Below are 22,099 nucleotides of genomic sequence, written 5' to 3'. Positions count from 1 at the left end.
AAAGACAACCCTCCTCCTGAGTCCCCTCCTCTGTGCCCTTTGTCCCTTCCCAACCTCCTTTGCTTCTTCTACGGTGCTGCTTGGGTTTTCTGTCAACTTGACACAAACTAGAGTCTTCTGGGAAGGGGAAACATCGGTTGGGAAAATGACTCTGTCTGATTGCCTACAGGCAAGCCTTTGGAGATTGTCTTGACTAATAATTGCCATGTGAAGTCCCAGCTCACTGGGAATGGTGTCACTTCCGGACTGTCCTGGGTTGTATAAGAAAGCAGGCTGAGCCAGTTGAGAGGAACAAGCCAGTAAATAGTGTTCCTTCATGGCTCAGTTCCTTGCTCTGGGCTCCTGCCCTGACTTCCTTCCTCTATGGCTCAGTTCCTTGCTCTCGGCTACTGCCCTGACTTCGTCACATGATATACTACAGCTGTAAGCTGAAATAAACCCTTTGTCACTCAGTTGCTTTTGGTCATGGCGTTTCATCACAGGGATAGAAAATAGACATCCCTATTTTGCTACAATCTTGACTTTTGGGAATTCCATAGCTCAAAAGGTATATTCTCCTTCTTATTTTCTTTTTGCATGTGTGTGTGGGGTGTGAATACGCATGTCCTTATGTATGTGAGCACATGTGTGTATGCATATGTGCACACACAAGTAGAGGCTGACATTGGCAATCTTCCACAAACATTCTCCACCTTATTTCTTAAGGCAAGATCTCTCAGTTGAACTCAGCTTGTTGGGACAGTCTACCTTGCTCTGGGGGAATTCCCTGCCTCTACCTTCTAAGAACTGGAATTATAGATGGGCTCTCATGCCCATCCAAAATTAAGCTAGATTCTGGGGAACTGAACACTACTCCTTATGCTTGCTGCTTGTACAGCAAGCATCTTAACTGTTGATCCATGTTCCTAACCCTTCTTTCTTCTTTTATTGTTTAAGAATGTCATACATGTATGTAAATGTACTTTTACCTAATCCACCCATTTCCCTCCCCTCCAATTTCACCCCTGTACCCACCCCTATTTTCTCCCAACTACATGTGCAAAAAAAAAAATCACTGATTGCACGTAGTGTTGCCTGTATTTGCATAGAATAGGTTCATCTCCTGGAGCCTCTCAGGACTTGCATCTGTGAAGAACACTGGCTCTTCCTTTTCTCAGCATCAACAATTGCCAATAGGTCCTCAGCAGGTGGTAGAACTTCATAAGGCCCCCTCCCACCCAGCCTGGAATTTTGAGCCCTTTGCTTCTTATTTTTAGTAATGGTTTTCCTTTTTCGTTCGTAAACCTTCCTCCCACAAATAAGCATTCCCGGGTGATGGGGAGAGTCTTCTGTTTTGTGTTAATTTCATTGGTTAAATAAAGAGACTGCCTTGGCCCTTTGATAGGACAGAAAATTAGGTAGCTAGGGTGGCAGGAATGCAGACCGCAGCTCCTGCAACAACCAGGTGTTTGGTAGGTGGTATTGATGCTCATAGAAATTCTTGCAGAATGTGTGCCCGTTTTCTGTGAGGTCTAGAGGCTGCTTGAGATACAGAATCAGTCACCCACAGGACCTGAGACTGCCTGTCTCTTCTCTCCTCAATAGGCCTGGGTCTTAGTTACACCCCAGTCTTTCCTGGCATCCAGGTGATGAGAATGAAGAGCAATATAGACCTGCTCTCAGCCTGCATGTAAGCACGTGTCCCAAAACTGACACCTTCCCCCAACCTCCTCCTAGGAGACTGTAAAGGTCCCAGCCCCCACTTGCTTCAACACAGCCCCAGGGTTTGATGGCCACTGCAAGGGGAATTACAAAGCATCTCTAACTCAGAGGGCCATGGAGCACTTCTAGTAACTCAGTCACAGTACAGGAGCTGGTTGATGAGAAAGCATTGGTACACAGGGGCTGGAGGAAGTCATACGGGTCAAGGCTGGGGCAATCCTGAAAAAGGTACCCATGGCTGGAGAGATGGCTCAGAGGTTAAGAGCGCTGACTGCTCTTCCAGAGGTCCTGAGTTCAATTCCCAGCAACCACATGGTGGCTCACAGCCATCTGTAATGAGATCTGGTGCCCTTTTCTGGCCAGAAAGCATACAGGCAGACAGAACGCTATATACATAATAAATAAATAAATCTTTTTTTAAAAAAAGGTACCCAGAATTTCTGGGGGTTGAGAAGTCAGAAGTGCTTTGCAAAAAAAAAAAAAAAAAAAAAAAAAACACACACACACACAAGCGTAGTGGGGCCGGGGAGACTTCTTTGTGGATAAGAATACTGAGTTCAAATCCTTGGCACTCATCTTTAAAAGCTGTGTGGTCCTGCACTCACCCATCACTCCAGCACGGTGATGCTGGGGAATGAAGATAAGGAATCACTAGAATCACTAGGGCTCGCTGACCTCCAGCCTAGCTCCAGGTTTGATGAGAGACTCTCAAGGGAATAAGGCAGTGTCCTCCCCAGACATGCATGAACACACACACATACGCACTAGGGGGACAGAAAACACAGAGTCGTTGCTTCTTGGGTTTTTATTCATGGTACTAGCAGGTAATTGTAACAAATATTGGCTTTGTTTCATCTGAAATGTTGAAAGAAAAAAAGAGAGTCTCATTACTCTTACAGTTGAGGGAAGTATACAATTCTGGATTTGTGTGTTTAGATATAGTTTAGGTTACAGGAACTCTGCCATCAGCACACCCATCCTACCCTCTGGTATGAGGAACTTGGCTTCAGGCAGCCAGGAAACCTATGGAGAGACCCAGGATTCTTCTATGTCACACATGGCTCCAGGGTTTTTTGGCCATTAGGACTTTCCCTTCTGCTATCCCTCAACCTGATGGAAAGGGAAATGCTGAGGTCTCTGTGGGCCAGTCAAGGCATCTGCTCCTTGAAAAAGCTGCCCCAGCTAGGTTCTCCTAGCCAGAACCAGCACTGTGAACCAGGGCCCTTTCTGAACCCGTGGCTCTGGAAGCTGGAAGGGGTCTGATGTGGGGAGGTCCTGGCTAGGGACAGGTTGGATAGGTGGTGCCAATCATGATGGGACAGCATAGGAACATGGGCTTCCAGGACCCTGGTAGATCATCACGCCCTTCAAAGGCCACCTGGTTAAAGCAGGTTCTTATGAGATCTTGGGTAACTTGTCCACTGCTTGGAGGCTGGCTCTGCACCTAAGTCATTCATTTCCCAAGCAGCCGTCAGACTGCATACTCATGAAGGTCCAGGAAAGGAGAAAGCCTTGAAGTGGGGAGGGTCCCCATCAGAGACTGGTTGCCTGTGCTGAAACAAGAGGCCTCTCCTCTATGGGGATGAAAACACACGAGGCTGTCTGTGTTTAAACTCCATGGCCAGGGCACTCTCACACCTGTCTTTGAAAGATGGGAGCAAGGACTATGAAGCGTCTTAGTTCCAGATTACAGCCAGCTTGACAATTTTGCCCTCAGCTCTCTTCCAGAACAAATGTGATTTTCTGTAACACTTTCCAGAGCTTTCCAAGAGCCACCGAGTTCATCTCCTAATTCCCAGGAAGGCCCCACAGCCTCAAGCCAATCCACTTGGCCCTCACTCAAGCCAACATCTGGTTTGGGATGCAGATACGAGAGTGATAAAGTCAAAACTCCAACTCTATTTCTTGGCACTGATACACGTGGCTGTGGAAACCAGCGAGAGCTCTGTAGACTCTCTGCGCCTCGGTTTCCTCGTCTGTTAATGTGGAGGGTAAGGAGGCCACCTTATTGTGCTGTGATGGAGAAAACACAGCTCAGTCCCTCAAACAGTGCAGTTGCTCAAGGGACACTGACCACATTTCATTGAAAAAGCCCTGGCTCAGGAGCTCTGGTTGCAAATGTGAAGGGAAGCCCAAGGTATATGCAATATATTCATCTGGGTCCATGCCCAGCTGGGAGGAATAGATGGCCTAGTCAGGTTCAGACTATGGGAAAAGATGAGGGAGCGACTTCATGCCTAACAGGGGTGTCTTTTTCACAAAATCAACATTGCTGTTATCTGAGGGACAGACAGGGAACATTGACTATCCTTGCAAGGAGACCTGGTAACCTCACACCAGAAAGCCATCTGTCATTCATGAGATGCTTGCAGATTGCGGGGTAGGAGAAAGTTTGAAGAAGCTGGCTTGGCCTTCGGGGTGAGAGCGGGGAGAAAGAGGCTAAGGAGACCTGGGAGTCTCCGTAGAGGAAAGGAGAGTATGAAACAAAGCCAAACCTCCCATCAGCTCTAAAACACAAGCTTCTTGGGGACCTCCCAGGGAAACTCTTTTCTCCCGAAATGGCCGTAGCACGCAGTCTTCTGATAGATGGGCTTTTTCAGGTCCAAGTCCCTGCAGTCAGAGGAGGCAATGATCATTTTTAAATGGGAAAGGTTACGCTACAGGGGTGTCCTCAGAGACCTTTTCCCCCACACACACCTGTTCCCTATCGATACCACAGCCCTATCCTGTTCAGGTTAGGAAGGGAAGGCTCCAAGGTCAGAGACAGCTGAGGGTTCACCAGGATGTAAACGCCACCTGAGGGAACTCTCTGCACTCCCTTGGCTTTGCCTAGGCCAGTGCTATCACAGCCAAGAACCAGAAAATAGAGATGCCATGGGAGCCTGGAGGAATGGATGTGCCCACTGGATTCCTAGTCCTTTGGCCTGAGATGCCACAGCTGAGAAAAGATGGCCTCACCAGGGATCATGTCTGCGGGGCCTCCTTTAGCTGAAAAGCAGGCAACCCACATTCTGGTCATGAACTGTGCTACAGGGCAGAACTTGAGAACCTCTTGCTGGTTAAGAGGCTGCAAAGCTCTTTCTGTGCAGGTGTCCAGCTGGGTGTAGGCGTGGCAAGGTCCCATGCAACAGCAGCATGCTAGCGTTTTTACCTGACAATAACACCAGGCCGGAGGTCGAAGTTCTTATTCACCACCTCCAGCAGCTCCCGCTCGGTCTTCCTGGAGGTTCCGTAGGTGAAGATGGAAATGGACAGCGGTTCTGCCACACCAATGGCATAGGACACCTTCCGGAAAGATCTGACTCAGGGACTCACGTCATCGAAGAGATTTCACAGAGCAGAGCAGCAGGGATCACATTTCCCCTACTGACAGGACCACTACCTCTCCTGCCTGGCAGCCCTTCTTTCCTCTCCTTCCCTAGTTTGCCACAGCTCCAGCCATGGTGACCAGGGCAATATATGCAGGGTTGCAACCAATGTCAAAGAGGGGGCTTTCCCATTGAGCCAGTATCTCCCAACCACAGGTGGGACTGAGGTCTTTGGCAAGAACAAGATGGGGGTAGCCTACCTGAACAAGTACTCTCCGGCAGAGCCCAGCCTTCACCAGGGACTTGGCCACCCAGCGGGCAGCATAAGCTGCTGAGCGGTCCACTTTGGTGTAGTCCTTTCCTGAGAAGGCACCGCCACCATGAGCACCCCAGCCTCCATACGTGTCCACAATAATCTTGCGGCCTGTGACACCTGCATCCCCCTGCAGAGGTCAACGAATGGAAAAGAGATGAGAACCAGAGGCCCCGGATGCTGGAGAAAGCAGGAGGCCTTAGAAAGGATGTCCTGAGTCACCTGTGGGCATTCTCAAAGGCCCTTTTTAATCAGGCAGAAACCATAGGCTCTTGTCCCAGTCCTGGCACTGACCAGCTATGAAAATCAGGCAACCTGCCAAAGCCTCATTGGAAAGTGCAGGAGACGGGCTAGAGGTCATCTGGGGGTCATGCCTTCACTTTTGAGTCCATTATAAGAAGCGGTCCACCTGTGGCAGAATTGTACTGCAGTAAATACAACCTGGGGCTGCGGTTCAGGCCAGTGCCTCCTGTCGCTCACTTCACAAATGTGCTCTGAGCTGCGGCACTTCAAGATTACCTTGCAAAGGAGCTAAATTTAACAACTTGGCGAGAGAACCCAGTAACTCTAATCCTATTTAGAGATCCACACGTCACGTTTACCTATCTAGAGTTTGAGACATCCATCAAGAGAACAAGGACTTTAACCTTCCTTCTGCCCAATACCAACACTGTTTGACCACAGAACCTGTGATGGGTACACAGCCTTGACAGACACCATCAGCTCTGCCAATCCCAACCTCCCTAGTGCTGTGTGCATAGAGGAGAAAGGGGCCACAGCTCTATCTGCTTTTATAAAACCCCAGATCCATTGCCCTGCCTATAACAGCTAGGGACCCCAGAGCAAATATTCAGCAAGCACTGCCAGGGAACGTCTGCCATGAGCAAGCATGAGTAAGTGCCTGACCGAGTACGGGGAGGTGGTGGCAACTGTGGGCAAGCATGATAACATCTGGAAGAGCTGGGTGATGGGACTTGACCGCCCTAAGTGGAGATTGCTATAGACATGTTCCCCCTTTTGACATATTAACAGATACAGAGTATCTTCAAAATAGGCCAAAGATCACCGAACAATTTAGCTGATTGGCAGACACTGCTAAGCCACTCAGAACGACCTCTTGTCCTGGGTGTATTCTGAAAAACAAGCAGTTTGGTCACCAAGATCTAGCAGCAGGGCCTTTCCTGGAGACAAGTACTCGCCTGGGGACCTCCGATGACGAACCGCCCACTTGGCTGCAGGTGGTAGATAGTGTCTTCATCCAGGTACTTGGCTGGCACCACAGCTTTGATGACCTGCTCCTTCAGGGCCTCGCGCATGGCCTCCAGCGTTATGTCTTCATTGTGTTGCACAGAGATGACGATGGTGTGGATGCGTATGGGGATGACCGCACCATTATCCTGCACGTACTGAACTGTCACCTGTCCGTCGGGGAGATACTGTGAGACCCAGGCCTGAGCTGAGGCCACATGGTTGCCAGGCACAGATCCCCCAGGAGGCCGATTGAGGTCCTGAGGGACCAAGTGAGTCCCCTTGTCCTTAGAGCCTTTTTGGAGAGCTCCTATGACACATGCTTACGTTTGTTAATTGCTCAGTACCACAGATGAGAGAATGATGTACACACGTGGGGCATTATCTTTCTACTGATGATCAGGCTTTTCTTCTATCCCAGACACCATTAGTGCCAATGACCCTCTCGAGCCAAAACCCTCTTGCCACTTCCTCTGGACTGGCCCCACTTCTATGAGTGAACACAGGCATTCACGGTCCACCTGTCATTGGCAGAGACAAGGGTACCTTGGTCCTAGAATGTGAACGACCAAGAAGAATCTTTAACCAAGGCCATATTTTTGCATATATTGAGCCTCTGAGACAGAAAAAAAGCCTGGCAAGTGATCCTCTACCCTCAGTGAAGGATAATGGACCAGCAAACTTTGTCATCTGTAGGGACAGGATGATAGCATCTCTAGTTAGGATAGTTAAGTCAGAAGGGCAACAAGCTCTGAATCCCCTTTGTCTTGGTGCTTCACCCAAAGAAGGTAAAGTGGTAGCCACGTGAGTGGGGATCAGGTTCCGACTTACAAGCTCCTGACAGCTCAAGCCATGCAAACGCCTTAACCATTCACCTCCACCACGTCCAGTCCTGTGCCCATCCGGTATATTACCAAGTGAGGAGGTGTTGTGACCCCCACTTTACAAATGAAATAAACTAAGAGATCAGAACTTGCCTGACATCACACAGCCAGTTTGTGAAATGCCCAAGAGCCAAACCTTGCTCAGGCTGAACCAAAGCTCTTCATTCCCACAGTAGCACAGACAAAATGCTATCAGGAGACCCAGTGAGTGTTCTACTGACACATCACTGGGCACAGACAGCTGATATTTCAGGTGGCAGGGAAAAGCAGATAGGATGCCCTGGGCTTGGAGAGTGGAAGGATGGGGGCAGCAAATGAGGGTCAAGAAAGCAGCAATAAAGGAATAAGCTTTGCATGCTGGAAGCCACATCCAAGATTGGTAGCCCTTGTTGCCCCATTCCACATACAACAAAGCTTAGGTTCCAGATTTACAAATACCTTCATCAGGATGACACAAAATATTGTGGAGGTGTGACCCAGAGACTTATAGCCGAGGCTCTGACTAGCAGAAAATTGCTACTCAAGTCCATGAACTATATGCTGGGCTACATGTTCCATGCTACCTGGGACAGTATGTACCCATCAGATCAGTATCTACGGAGTTTAGGAGCATGAGATGCTTGCAGAAGTGTGCCTATACCAAATACCTAAGTAGGAGTCTGACTGACTGGCTGGCAGGCATAGAACAGTTTTCCACTACAGAGCCCAGTTCAGACCCTGCAGCAAGCATTGCCCTGTTGAGGTGTGCTGCAATGAGGTCTTATTATTATAAGGCACCCAAGGTGCCTTAGACAGCCATCCAAAGGTATCTACAACTTTTGAGACTTTTGGCTAAGATCAAGTATAGCCAATGAGATACATATTATACTTTGACTCTGTGTCCTGCTGATCTAAAAAGCAACAGAGTGTGATCTAGAGGAAGGGAGAGAAAGAGCCCTGGCCACTTGCCATATGACCTTAGTAAGATGGGCAAGTGTACAATCATTGGAGACTAATGTTTAAATCCTACACTGTTCACCCATGGGAATTATCCAGGCATAAGGCTAGAGGGAGCTAGAGTGTGGGATGCGGATTCCCAAGGAGACCCATGGCAAGCTCTAGGATCAGAGTTACCTCCTGTAGCCTTGGAGGAGGCTCAGTCTCGAGGAAATGCTCTAACCTGGCAGTTTCCAACTGAGCCCTAATGTCTCCATCCCTCCTAGGCAAATACCATGCTGCATCCTTGCAGAACTCCTGGAACGGGGCGGCAGAGTGAAGGGCCTGAGCCCTGCTCTTATCTTGCCATGTCAGCAGATACGGGGAAAAATACACTATGGAAACCAGAGTTCTGACCTGGTACAAAAATAGCCTCTGGACTGCCAACCCTGGTTATCAATATCAGCAGCAGCAATTTGTTCAGGTGGAAAGACTCATCCTGGCCACAGTCAACACAGGTGACAGTGGAAATCCTTTACAAAGGGACTATAGAGAAGGAAGCTGGCTACTCTCCTGACACAGCATAGAGGCAGACCAAGGAGGCCATGGGGCTAACAAATGACCAGGTGACAAGCCCCACATAGGACCACCAGCAGGCATATATCCCCATTAACTAGAGTAGGCTCATGGTCCCCCATGATAGGCATCAAATACTAGCATCTTATGAGAACTCAATGCATCCTCTCCCTCTTTTCCTTGGTGCTCCTGAGCCTTGGGAAGCTCTTTCTTATTAAGCAGGGAGAATGAACGAGGTCTTTTCTACCACACTTGCTCTCAAAGCATTCCCTCTGTTCCTCTCTTACCAGAGGGAAAAGACATTAGGGGGCCTGTTGCCTTCTTCCCACCCCTGTTCTGGAGTTGTCTTTTATGTAGAGCCCTTTCTTTTGGTACCACCACAGTCTACATGTTAGCTGTCCTGTCCCATAACCTCCAACAATACCTGAGAGGTGTTGATGACCCCATTTCCACCTTGAAAGTCATAAGAATAGCACATGAAAACCCAAGACAATATTCTACTGGGGTCATAAGCCCCTCACTTGCTTTAGGTGGAACAATGTGAGATCTCTGCTCAGTGAGAAGCCCACCTCACTGAGAAGGTTCTATCTGGTTGCTGGAGGAACTAGATACAGACACACTTTATCATCAAAGCATATAAAGCAATTACAAGTCCAGGAGTGGGGAAGACTACCTAGTGGTGGGTCAGAAGTGGCGGTCACAAGGATATTGACTTTACTGTCCCCAGAAAAGGAACCCAAACAAGATGAAGGATAGAGCAAAAGTCCTATAATCAAGGACAACCTGAGAGAAATGATGCCAGTTAAGTGGAAATGCCAAGAAGGGGACAGGCAGAGGAAAGTTATGGTGGAAATATCATAAAAGTCTGAATGCAGAATGACGAGTAGGTTCTGCCCCCCTCTCACAGGAAGTAGGAACTCATGAGAATTCTGAAGAGATGTGACAGTTAAGAGGAAAAATTAACTGCAGTTCTCAAGCAGGGAGGACCTTTCAGGGACAGAGAGTATTATCTCTGCCTTGGGTGGAGTGGGAACCACTCCAAGGGAAGCTGGCCGGCAGGGAGAGGGATGCTCATCTGACAAAATGAGAGATGCCAATACCGTGGAGACAGAAGACACCAAGCTGGACTGAAGAACGTACTGGGCAGGTGTCAGCTTAGTCAGAGGTGACAGTGAGAAGCATCTAATGGGCTCTCAGCATGTGAGTTTGCAGAGTGAGTAAGAAAGGGGGCTACTGTTTTGGAGGGACCGTGGTAGAAGATGTATGAGCCAAGGGTGTGACGAGATGGAGAAAACATGAGTGAAGATGTGCCAAGACCTTGGGGCGTCACACTTTGGAACACAGGAAAGGAGCCAGGGCAGGAAGCCAATGGCCAAAGGCCATCAGGAGACTGAAGAGTGATATGGGAGCTCCACGTGGGTTGTGTTTACATCACCATTGTCCTTGAAACAGAAACGGGTTTCAACATGATGGGGAGGTGGGAGGCCAGAGCCAACAGGGTGGGAACTGGACACATCAAGGGTATATGAGAAATAAAGACAAGGAAGGTGATCTCAGAGAGACAAATCTGCTCATGGTCAGAAGACCAGACCTGTGTGCATATAAAGACAGGAACCACCATGTCTGAAGCTGGTGAAGAATAAGCCTGTGACAGGAACTGAAGAATCATTAGAGTCTGCACATGCTAACCAAACAAAACAAAAAATAGAATTATATTTCCAGCCTGCCTGATTTTTTGTTTAGCCTGAAAGTTTTCAAATGATGATTGTTTTCAAAATGGAGTGCCGGAATAGAATATTTTCATCTTAAAAACAGGACCGAGGTGTAATCAATCACTTTCTAAATAGAGTTGAGGCTCCCCCACGGGAGGAAATTCATACCTGGTACTGTAAACCTGGTCAAAAGCTGAGGAGAGCACAAGCCCTACTAAGGAACCTACTACCATTGCTTTACTAAATACATGTGGTGTCAAGTTGCCTTCTAAATATTTTGGTTTATATTCATAAACTTCTGATCCTGTCTGCTATAGGTGACAGCAATGCAAAGACTCATAACTGGTCAAAGCGCTAAGAATAAGTGATCGTTAAATACCTCTCCCTAAATGGAATGTCTCTATTGCACCCTTGGAAATGCAGGGAACAGGGCAGTGGAAAGAGTGCAGGAAGAGCCAGAGGTGGGAAGGAATGTTGTGAAATGCTGATTTCTGGATCGGACATGGCATTGTTCCCATGAATCCACAGCAGCTTTGGCTCTCTGCATGATATCAGCACAAGGCTGGGCCTACCAACATTTTATCATGGAAAGGAGACAGGCTCATAACATCCCACTCTCCCTGAAGAATTATAGGCAATAAACGGCAAGGTACCTTTCTTCAAGTAAGTAACCCCCCTACTCGAACTCATATAATTAAAAGCAGTGGGTTATACACATCAATAAAGACATAACAGTGGGAGGGAGAACTTGTTAGAAAATAGAAGAGGCTTAATGGAAGTGGGAGAGAGAAGGGAGGATAACAGGGCATCAAATCAAACACAGAGAATGTGTGTGTGTGTTGTGTGTGTTGTAAAATCAGTTAATTTAAAATAAAATAAATATGGCGAGAACCAAAAATGATTTGTTGAGCATGAAGCTCCTGCAGGAGGCAATGAATGCAGCTCACCTGAGTTTTAGAATCAGGTCTCAGCCAAGGAAGTACACCAGAGCGCCTTAGATCTGCCATCTGGGCGTTGAGTTTGTGGGCAAGAACAATGGTGAGGGGCATACATTCTTCTGTCTCATCCGTGGCATAGCCGAACATCAGGCCCTGGAGTAAGACACCTGCCTTAGAGCTCAGAGCAGTAACATTTTCCAGATCTCATATTTTGTTTGGTGTTTCAACAGTTATGGGGGTTCCCTCTACAGAACAATTTGCACTGGGGCATTTTAGAAGGGGAAGGCATTGCCTCTGACCCCCAACACTCTGAAAGCAAGCCTATATCTGTTATTAGCAAGCAGAGCCTTCTACCACACAGCCTGCCAGGTTGCAAACAGTGTTTAGCTTATTACAGGATCTCTAGAGTGATGAGACCACCCACAGTGTTATTGACCAGACCAGCTTCACGTCATGGATCATAGCTGAGTCCAAACAAACCACAGGGTTCACCCCTTACACAGTCAACACACCTGATCTCCTGCACCGACATCCTCTTCATTTCTATCCAGATGGACACATTGGGCAATATCTGGGGACTGTTGCTCCAGGGCCACTAACACATTGCAGGTCTTGAAGTCGAAGCCTGGGCAAAAGCAAGCCGAGTGGGGACATGTGTCAAGACAGGACTGTAAGTTTCTTGGTGGGCTTCGAAATCACTGAAGTGGCATTTGGTGTTAGGGGAGGGAGCCTCTTGTTCCCAGCTGAGACTCCGGATATTGAAAGACCTTAAATTTTCTTCCATGGCCATATAGAACTCTTTCAAAAGAAAAGATTCCCCATGACATATTTTACTGTATTCAATTATATCTTGGTTTAAAAAAAGTATACCCTACACAGAAATGTAACAACCCACAACAATGACACAAACCAAACAGCATGAAGGACATCTGACAAGGAGGTGAGCAACTTAAAGCCTTGCTTCCCTGAGTGCCACAGAGGAGCCCTCCATCCAGAATCCCATCTGAAAATCACAGCACCAGCAGGACATGGCGGTGCCTGCTTGTTGGGCGGTGCCCAACTCTTTTAAAGTGAAGGCAGGAGGCTGTCCTTGGCTGCATTCAGAGTTTTAGGCCAGCCTGGGCTATGTTAAGCCCTATCTAATAAAAAGAAAAGGAGAGGAAGAAATGGATGGATGAAGGGAGGGAGGAAGAGATGGGGGAAGGAGAGAGTGGAAGGAAAAGAGAAATTATCCCTATACTTATTGAAGAGCAAGGCTCTTTCCAATGTTGTCATTTAGAAATCAAACTATATGCCTCACCCACACATATATCTATATTTATTATATACACACATCCTGAAAAATAAGCACCATATATGTGAACCATCTAGAGGGTCTTCTAGATCTGGGATCCTATGACAAATAAAAGAGTTAAACGTCTGGGGCCCAGGCCCCCTCTTCAAATCTGCAGCACAGAGTTGGGGGTCCCTCTCTGGCATTCTGGTTGCTAACTCAAGGAAGCCTTACTAACAGCAACCCCTGTCATGGAGCCAGAACTCCTTTAGACAACAAACTTAGAGCTAGCCTTAAGCACTATGTATTTTTCCACCTCCTCTAGGTATCTCTGGACAGAATGTTCCTCCTCTGGCTCCTCCCCAGACACCCAAACTTGACTAGCTTCTAGTTAGTGTCTCTGGACATTTTACTTATGCAATTCTTCTCCCTTATTGCATAAGATGAAAACAGATTCACGTAGAATACCTCACAGTGGGTCATCTGAGGACAAGCAGTCCCCCTACCCCAAGCATGTGGTCATCATTGCTCTTTGCCTACCCTCCCCACTCCCTGCCATCTCCCAGTGGATGTTTGTGGTGTAGAAATCAGTGACTAGTCTTTAGAGGTGCCAACGGTCTCTGATCTGCTTATTAAGACTTTTTCCATTTTGCCTAATCATCGAGTCTAAATAATATATTGTCCTAGTGTTAACCAAGTACAGTTCAGCCAGACTTGGGCTGTTTCAGTTAGCCCTTTCTAAAGGACATGGAAATTTTCTTTGTTATCTAATGCAAGGTTTGGTCTTGAATAAATAAACTGTTTCTTAAGGTATAATGGGGAAAGGCTATACATGGTAACATCTCAAGATGCTGTTCTCCGGGAGGATGTTTCTTCTATGAAGCCCTCACATATTAACTTGCATGCACTCTTTCTCTTTCTAGCCACTCTAAAACACCCCCAACCCCCAAGAAGTAGGCTTTCTTATGATTGTTCAAAGTCAACACATCTCTCACGGTGACCTCTGGGAATTGAGAGAGGATGAACAGAGACACAAAGGGAGTTTTTCTTTAAATAAATAAATCTGAAAAAAAAGGTTAAGACTGGAATTACCTGAGTATCTACTGTTAGAGACTATAGTGGAACTTTTAAGAAGTCAGGTCAGAACCCTATGCAGGAAGCCCGTGTAGATAAAGGGCACTGGGGGCTCTAGCAAAACATGTTTGCAAAGAGGGCACTCATGCCCTGAGTCTCCTGATGCACTCCCAGGCTTGGTGGTTTCCTGACCCACACAGGCATTGAGCAGTGGCATCTCCTAAGAAGCCCTCACCTCTGCTTGCATTACCTGGTGCTTCCCAGTCCCCTCCCTTCCTCACCTTGTCTGTACTCCTCCCTTGGGTGTCAGTTTCTACACCACCTGGAATGGGTGCTAACCTGAGCTGCCCTGTCTCTTTTACCTGTGATCAGGGTCTGGTACTTGAAAATGAGGCTCCATTCCCTGCATCTACAGTGAGATGCAGTGTAGCTCAGTAGAAAGTATAGGAGCACTGACCCGGTGGCATCTCACTGTATTTATACTCTAAACGGGGATACCCTCATGTCCATAAGAAACGCGCCAGGGGTTCTGGAATTATGAAGTCAGAGGACATATGTAGACACTGGCACCTGTTCTTGGCATAGAGCATGCTGTCACTAGAGGGCAGCTGTCTTCATTAAGAGGTCTGTTCCAAGCTGCCAGCACCAGGAAGGCTGGACCTTAAATGAGACCTGTCAGTAGTGGACAGGTACATGCTGGCCCCACCAGCTGCAGTACAGCTGCTTGCCCTCCTAACAGAATTTATATTTCTATAAAACTGAAGCACCAGATTTGACTCCCTCTGGGAGACGGATGCACTCAGTAGAGATCTACACACAGAGAAGCAGCAAGCCCATCCTTACCCTTGGCGGAGTCGTCATAACCGATGTACTTAATGGTGTCTCTCACCACCCGCTGGTAGTCAACCATGGCCACTGAGGTGATCTCCCCACACAGCAACACCATGCCTGTCTTGCACACTGTCTCTGGAAGGGAAGGAAGGCAGGAAAGAGTCATAGAACAGCAGACAGAAGCTCAAGGGTCTACCCTCAGAGTAGCATGGGATCTGATGTACATGACATGGGCTGAGATGCCTCTAGAGGAGGGGACACAGAACAGACACTGACAGTGGACTCTGGTCTCCACACTGAGGCTTTCTGCCCCATAAGCTATTGCAAAGGTCCAGGTACAACCAACACTGTGGACCCATTAGTAAGGTCAGAAGTCAGACCTGGGTCTTCAGGCTCTGGAGTCAAGGGCTATCTTGTGTGACAAGGCCTTCTATCAGGCAAAGATTTGACGTTGGAAGACTTATCCCACAAGCAACAGTAAAGGTATTTTGCCTACATGGAGTTCTAAGAAACATTAGCGGGTATGGGAGTAGACAAGGGCCTCAATGATTTATTCAACAATAATAACCCTCTGGAAAGCTGTTGGTTTGATTTTGGACAGTTGATGGAACTGCTGTTCCTAGACACTGGTAAATGAGATGCCTAAATTATTTTAACATGTGAGGTATACCACAAGCTAGGGAAGAAAACCAGAGGAGGTTCCAGACATGCAGAGCCATCAAAAATGAGTTTCTAAAAAGTATATGCTCAACTATGTTCATGGCAGCATTGTTTGTAATAGCCAGAACCTGGAAACAACCTAGATGCCCTTCAACGGAAGAATGGATGAAGAAAGTATGGAATATATACATATTAGAGTATTACTCAGCAGTAAAAAACAAGGACTTCTTGAATTTTGCATACAAATGGATGGAAATAGAAAACACTATCCTGAGTGAGGTAAGCCAGACCCAAAAAGAGGAACATGGGATGTACTCACTCATATTTGGTTTCTAGCCATAAATAAAGGACATTGAGCCTATAATTCATGTTCCTAGAGAAGCTAAATAAGGTGAATCCAAAGACAAACACATAGGCATCCTCAGGAATATTAACCTTCATCAGGCGATGAAAGGAGACAGAGACAGAGACCCACACGGGAGCACCAGACAGAAATCTCAAGGTCCAAATCAGGAGCAGAAGGAGACGGAGCATGAGCAAGGAACTCAGGACCACGAGGGGTGCACCCACACACTAAGACAATGGAGATGTTCTATTGGGATCTCACCAAGGCCAGCTGGCCTAGGTCTGAAAAAGCATGGGATAAATCCGGACTAGCTGAACATAGCGGACAATGAGGAATACTGAGAATTCAAGAACAATTGCAGTGGGTTTTTGATCCTACTGCACGTACTGGCTTTGTGGGAGCCTAGGCAGTTTGAATGCTCACCTTACGAGACCTGGATAGAGGTGGGCAGTCCTTGGGCTTCCCACAGGTCAGGGAACCCTGATTGCTCTTCGAGCAGATGAGGGGGGGGGGACTTGATCGGGGGAGGGGGAGGGAAATGGGAAGCGGTTGTGGGGACGAGGCAGAAATCCTTAATAAATAAATAAATTTAAAAAATAAAAAAAAAATAAAAAATAAAATAAAAAAATAAAAAAGAAAAAAAATGAGTTTCTAGACAACCCCAGACATTTTGAGCTTTTTACTTCTGGAAGATTCATCCAAGAACTTTTAGAGGCTCCCTTACTCCTAACGAAACCTGTGTTAGGAGAGTCATATTCCTATCCAGCCCTCTGGTAGTTATAGTAGTGATGACATCCTAGTTGAATCAAATCCTAGTTGAATCTATCTCTGGAAAGAAATGCTTTTCCTCCCTGATACAACATAGGAAGATCGCTTGAAGAAGAAATCTCCTGCAGACAAGAGAACATTGACTTTGGACCTGATGATATGGTCTTATGTCCACCATGAACTTCTCTGTCCAACATACTTAGGTCTCCAGCAAAAAGGGTACTTGTCTCTTACCACAGGCCACCTTGGCATTGGGGTCTTGCTTGAGATGGGCATCCAGCACTGCATCACTAATCTGGTCACAGATCTTATCTAAAAAGGAACAAATACTAAGTGTAACCGATTACACCATTGTTAAGCATGATAAAATTAAATGCTAAAAATAATTTAACATTTTTATCAGTCTGCATATCAAATCTATCAAAATAAAAAAGATATTTTCTTAAATACAAGAAATATTTCATCAGATGGTTCCTTGCAGATTTTGGAATTTTTACTTATTTTCTGACACTTTCATGAGTGTAGATAATACATGTTGATCGTACTCAATTCCCACTGCCCTCTCTTATGCCCCTCAAGTCCCTCTGAACCTTTTCTAAGGTTCTGCCTCTACTTTGGTGACCCACTGAGTTTGGCTGTGGGTGAGGTGCTATTTACTGAAGCACGACAGATTTGCCAGTGGTTATAGCACAGGAAGAAAATGACCTTCCCTCCTTTCGCTGCCAATAACTGCCAATATAACAGCTCCTTGGCCTAGGAGGTCCCAGAAATAAAAAATATTTTGAACTCTTAATTTCTTCTAATTCCCACCTCATATTGGATAGTATGCATTAGAAAAAAATTATAGAATTCCTTAAAAGGAAAATAGATTTCAAAGCTAGCTTATCTAAGAGTCTAAGCAATTCACAATCACATTATAATAAAAAGTCTTTCATTCCCCAAACCTATTCCTTATTTCTAACATCTGGAAAATTATGAATGCAGTCTAAAATCCTTCATAACATCGGTAAGATTGGGTACTAAGTGATAAGGCAAGATAAATGCCTACTGAAGGCTCCATCAATGCAATCAATTTGATGCAAAACACAAAGCCAGGCATATGGTGCCACCCTAGAGACCATCACAAGGGAACCCATCAGCACCACTGCTGAACATTCCTATAAGCCCTCAGACACTCCCTCTGGTCACTCAGCCTCCTCAAGTCAGATGTCCTGATAGTGGAGCTAAAATAGGACTGACATATAACTCAGCAGGACCTGGGAACTGACATTGTTCTGATGTTTGCCTTAAAGGACTCACATGGTCTAACATGGAGATCTCCAAGTGACACTGTGCACAAATTCACTCCTGCTTTCCAGTTATAGTGTGTCTACTGACAGATTAAGAAATAAAAGAGACTTCTATTTAATGAATATTATTTTTCACTTAATGTTCAAAATGCCCAGAGGGTCTGTTCTTGAAGAGTATTTTTGTAAAGATTTATTTTTAATTGTGTATATACATGTATGTAATCTGTGTAGGAGAATGTGCATGTGCAAGCACAGATGCCAGTGGAGTTGAGAAGAGGATGCTGGGTCCCCTGAAGCTGGATTGGATGCTGGGAACCACGCCCTAACCTTCTGCAAAAGCAGGGAGTGCTCTTACCACTGTGCATCTCTCCTGGCCCAACAGATTAGTTTTGAGAATTCAGATCCTGAGTCAAGAAATTTAGCTCTCAAAAGTAGATACTAAGATATTGATTAACTTGCCATTAAAGGTAAACTTTCTGATTTTTCCTTCAGAAACAATGAGGAAACACACAGTGGATTGTTCTAGCCATCCTCCTGGCAATGGCAAATGCTGGCACATCTGAGTCCATGGCTCCTGCCACTCCTACCAGGAAAGGCCTCCTGACATTCTAAAAAAATTACTGATGGCCAGTGTTGACATGTCTGGATGCCTAGAAGCAATTCATAGGTTAACTACAGACAGACTTCTGATATCCCATTTATTTAAAGGACCCAGCTCATGCAGGAACCACTATGTATGGAATTATACATCTAGGGACAAGTCAGAGTTCAGCAAGTTCAGCTAGATAGCTGATTGATAATTCCCAAATCCCCTGAGGGACCTACCTCTCTCTCTTCCCTAATCCTTCTATCTGGGAATTTTAAGACACAGTCACACTTGAAGTTTGCCTTGAACTTGCTATCTAGCCAAAGATAATCTTCATAGCTCAACCCCCCCCCCTTTCTCCAGCTTCCAAGTGTTGGGATTACGGTTCAAATCTTCTTTCTCTTGCTGGGGGCAAATCCACTAAATCTAGGGCCTTTCACATGCCAGGCAAGCTCTATACCACTGAACCACATCCATTCCTGGAAGATTCTTTCTGAGAAAGCTCAGGCTTTCAAAGTCTCATCAGTAGGGTTAAGACAGTCACTAAGAAGGGAAAGAGTCAGTAAAATGGTGCAAGTTTTCATGCTCTGTCCACTAAGCACATTGCTGCTATGTACAATGGGCCACACTTGAGGCAAATAGCCACTGGAAGCCAAAGAACTCACTTCCTCTGGGCATAGGAAGTTCTTCTAACAAAGAGATGACTTTCAGGAACTATAGAGCTGCCCAATATAGGTCAAGTACTAGGGATATATCTAAAGTCTTACATAGATCTGAAAATTGATCTACAAAGAAATATGAGAACAGTTATTTATAGCACATTAAACCTCATACTAAATAATCTATCCCGTTTTTTAAATCAATTTTATACTTATTTTATGTGCATTTGGTGTTTTACCTACATGTATGTACGGCTGTGTGAGGGTACCAGATCCTCTGGAACTAGAGTTATAAACAGTTGTGAGCTGTCGTGTGGGTGCTGGGAACTGAACCCAGGTCCTCTGGAAGAGTAGCCAGTGCTCTTAACCTCTGAGCTATCTCTCCAGCCCCAACCCAAGATTTTTCAACAGCCACACTGTTGACATTTTGCATCAAATAATTCTTGGTTATGGGAACTCTCGAATAGATTGTGCAATGTTTAGCTGCATGGCTGGCCTCTACCCAACAGACTCCAAGAGCATCTTGCCTCCAAGCCCTAGGATGTAACAATCAAAAATGTTCCTAGACATAACCAAATGCTTCCGGAAGAAGGCAGCCAGGATTGCCTTCAGTTGAGGGCCAGGGGATGAGGCACACAGGTGTAGTGTAATGAAAAGTCCAAAGCCAAGTTTCAAGTTAAATCTCTTGGAGAAAGAAGGAAGGTGGGAAAGTTAGACTCGGTGGCAAGTCAACACACACCATAAGCACTCAAAATAAACGTGAAGAAGTGCTTAAATCTTCAAATCAGGTGCCTATCCCCAGAGTTCTTCCAGAACACTGGTTCTCAATGTGGTGTTCCCGTACTAGCAGAAGCAGCCCCTTCTAGAGCTGTTACAAATTAGAATTCTTAAGGTTCTACCAAGACGTAGCAAACTGGACACTATGGGAGTCAGTCCCAACCCTTGCCTTCATCAAGCCTTGCAGGGTGATGCATCTGCATTCCACAGCTTAATCAGAGCTTCTGGCTCATGGTCCTGTTCCTGAGAATTCTCTTTAGCTTCCCTACCTCACAATCAACAAACAATGCTTGAATGTTCCTCTATAGCAGTCGTTCTCAATCTTTCTAGTGTTACAACCCTTTAATACAGTTTCCCAGGTTATGGAGACTCCCCCTGCCACAACCATAAAATTATTTTCTTAGCCAGGCATGGTGGTGCATGCCTGTAATCCCAGCACTCAGGAGGTGAAGGCAAGTGCATCTCTGTGAGTTTGAAGCCAGCCTGGTCAACAGAACAAGTTCTGTTACAGAGAAAAACTAAGTCTTGAAAGTCCAAAAGAAAAAAATTTTTTGCTACTTCTTAACTGTAATTTTGCTACTTTTGTGTTTTTGCAATGTAAGTATCCGTGTTTTCCCATGGTCTCAGGCAGCCCCTGTGTAAGAGTTGTTTAACATGACCCACAGGCTGAGAATCACTGATCTTTAGGAAGTTTATACTTGTATCAGAAAACATCTCTGAGAACCTTGTCATCTGGAGCTCTGGCTCAACCGTCCTTAGAACTGAGAGCTGTTCCTTTCTAATCTGTGCACAATCTATGTGCAAAACTTGTTCCTGCTTGAGGACCATTTTTCATTGACTTTAATAGGTCACCGGTAATAGATGAAAGCGTTACTTAAAAATGTATTATTTAATTCAGTTCCGTTAATACACATAGCATATAACAACTATTCCTTGTGGCTGAGATGCTGGGCGGCAGCATCATCCACCTAGGCATCAAGATGAGTGACAGCTTCAGAAGTAGCTCACACTCTGGAGAGAGTCTTTACAGCAACTGATGAACCTTTTTTTAAGGTGTCTAGTAAAAGTGACTCCCTGGGCACAGGCTGGAGATGGCAGGCTCGCCTATGAGCTCAGGACAACCCACTTACCTGGATGCCCCTCTCCTACAGATTCTGATGTAAACATGAAGGCTCCTTCTTCTTTTAGAGAATGGTCACACAAGCCATCCACAGGTCCATTCATTGTGGCACACTTTCCGACTTCACTTTTCCAAGGTGACAACTTCAAAATGCTGTAACTTTGCCTGCAGTCTCTTTTTTCCTTTTTCCTCCCCCTGCAAAACCAACAGGCTGGTCTTTGGCGGAGTCGCGGGGATGACTTCTGCTAAGTACCTATGAGCAGGTGAGAGCAGGGTAAGGATGGGCAGAGGGAGAGAATGGATGTAATACAGATGTGTCGCTCCCTTCGGCCGGCACAATTTGCTCCCGAGTGACTCCTATATATGGAAAAGTGAAAGTTCCTGAATAATCATAAAAGGACATTGGAGGAGTCCATTTCCTGGGAGGGGAGACTTCTTACCTTGAGGAATTTCAGCCTTCAGTTCTGATGTCTCAAATGTGAAGCCTTTGGTTGACGAGAGGTGACGAAAACTGTGTAGGTTCTCAGACCGGAAGTGTTTCTCAGAGTTGCATCAATTCCCTACCTGATCTCTGAATGGTTCCAGGGTTAACTTTCCACTCTGGAGAGTTGGGGGTCTGGAGTAACTCACAGAGACTTACAGTCTGTCAGAAACTCTCCCAGAGATTTGGTATGGGCTAGGGTTGCAACACAGTGCGTCCCTGCTGAGCGCTCCTCTCCTCCCCCCGCACCTGATCTGATTGGGCTCACCCCCTCTACCTCCTCAGGGCAGAACGGGAGCCAAGAGCACGCACCTGTACTCTGAACCAGCTGTAGCGTTACACAACAGATTCATTGCAGTTAGAGGAAAAGCTTTGGAGCCCGCATTTTTCTGCCACCAGAAATCACCTAAACTGTCAATGTCTTTAAGAGGCCTGCAAACAAATTAGCTAGCAAGGCGTTTGGGGGTGGGGGTGGCAGCGGCGGGTCATCCGGGTAACAAAGATCTTTACTTATTAATAATGTAATTTTGAGAAACAGATCCATTATGTGGAAATTGATAGTCAAGTTAGTATCCCCCAACGTGATAAACTTCCATGTATTTGGTTCTGTTCCTCTCCTAAACATCCTGTTCCTATAACT

General features: G+C 46.1%; 1 protein-coding gene across 3 annotated transcripts; it reads right to left on the bottom strand.

Moving 5' to 3' along the window:
• Window positions 1–2,491: 2,491 nt before the first annotated feature.
• Mat1a (methionine adenosyltransferase 1A) lies at window positions 2,492–21,616 on the bottom strand. Of its 3 annotated transcripts, none has more exons than XM_041662271.1 (10): window positions 21,419–21,616; window positions 20,989–21,335; window positions 16,782–16,859; window positions 14,786–14,908; window positions 12,108–12,220; window positions 11,605–11,748; window positions 6,522–6,740; window positions 5,270–5,452; window positions 4,853–4,986; window positions 2,492–4,311 (listed from the first exon to the last, which is right to left on the bottom strand). In XM_041662271.1, the coding sequence occupies exons 2-10, from the start codon at window positions 21,080–21,082 to the stop codon at window positions 4,209–4,211; spliced, it is 1,191 nt and encodes a 396-aa protein (XP_041518205.1). In that variant the 5' UTR covers window positions 21,083–21,335; window positions 21,419–21,616; the 3' UTR covers window positions 2,492–4,208. The 3 variants fall into 3 exon arrangements, with proteins under 3 accessions (XP_041518205.1, XP_041518206.1, XP_041518207.1); XM_041662272.1 differs by having other exon boundaries at window positions 20,989–21,231; XM_041662273.1 differs by having other exon boundaries at window positions 20,989–21,173.
• Between the last annotated feature and the right edge of the window lie 483 nt (window positions 21,617–22,099).

Source organism: Microtus oregoni, unplaced genomic scaffold (genome assembly GCF_018167655.1).
Source record: "Microtus oregoni isolate MIOR12 unplaced genomic scaffold, Mior012 000013F_ref0000133, whole genome shotgun sequence".
Classification (NCBI taxonomy): domain Eukaryota; kingdom Metazoa; phylum Chordata; class Mammalia; order Rodentia; family Cricetidae; genus Microtus; species Microtus oregoni.
Note: the sequence above shows the minus strand (reverse complement) of the source record. Positions and strands in the feature narration are given on the sequence as shown.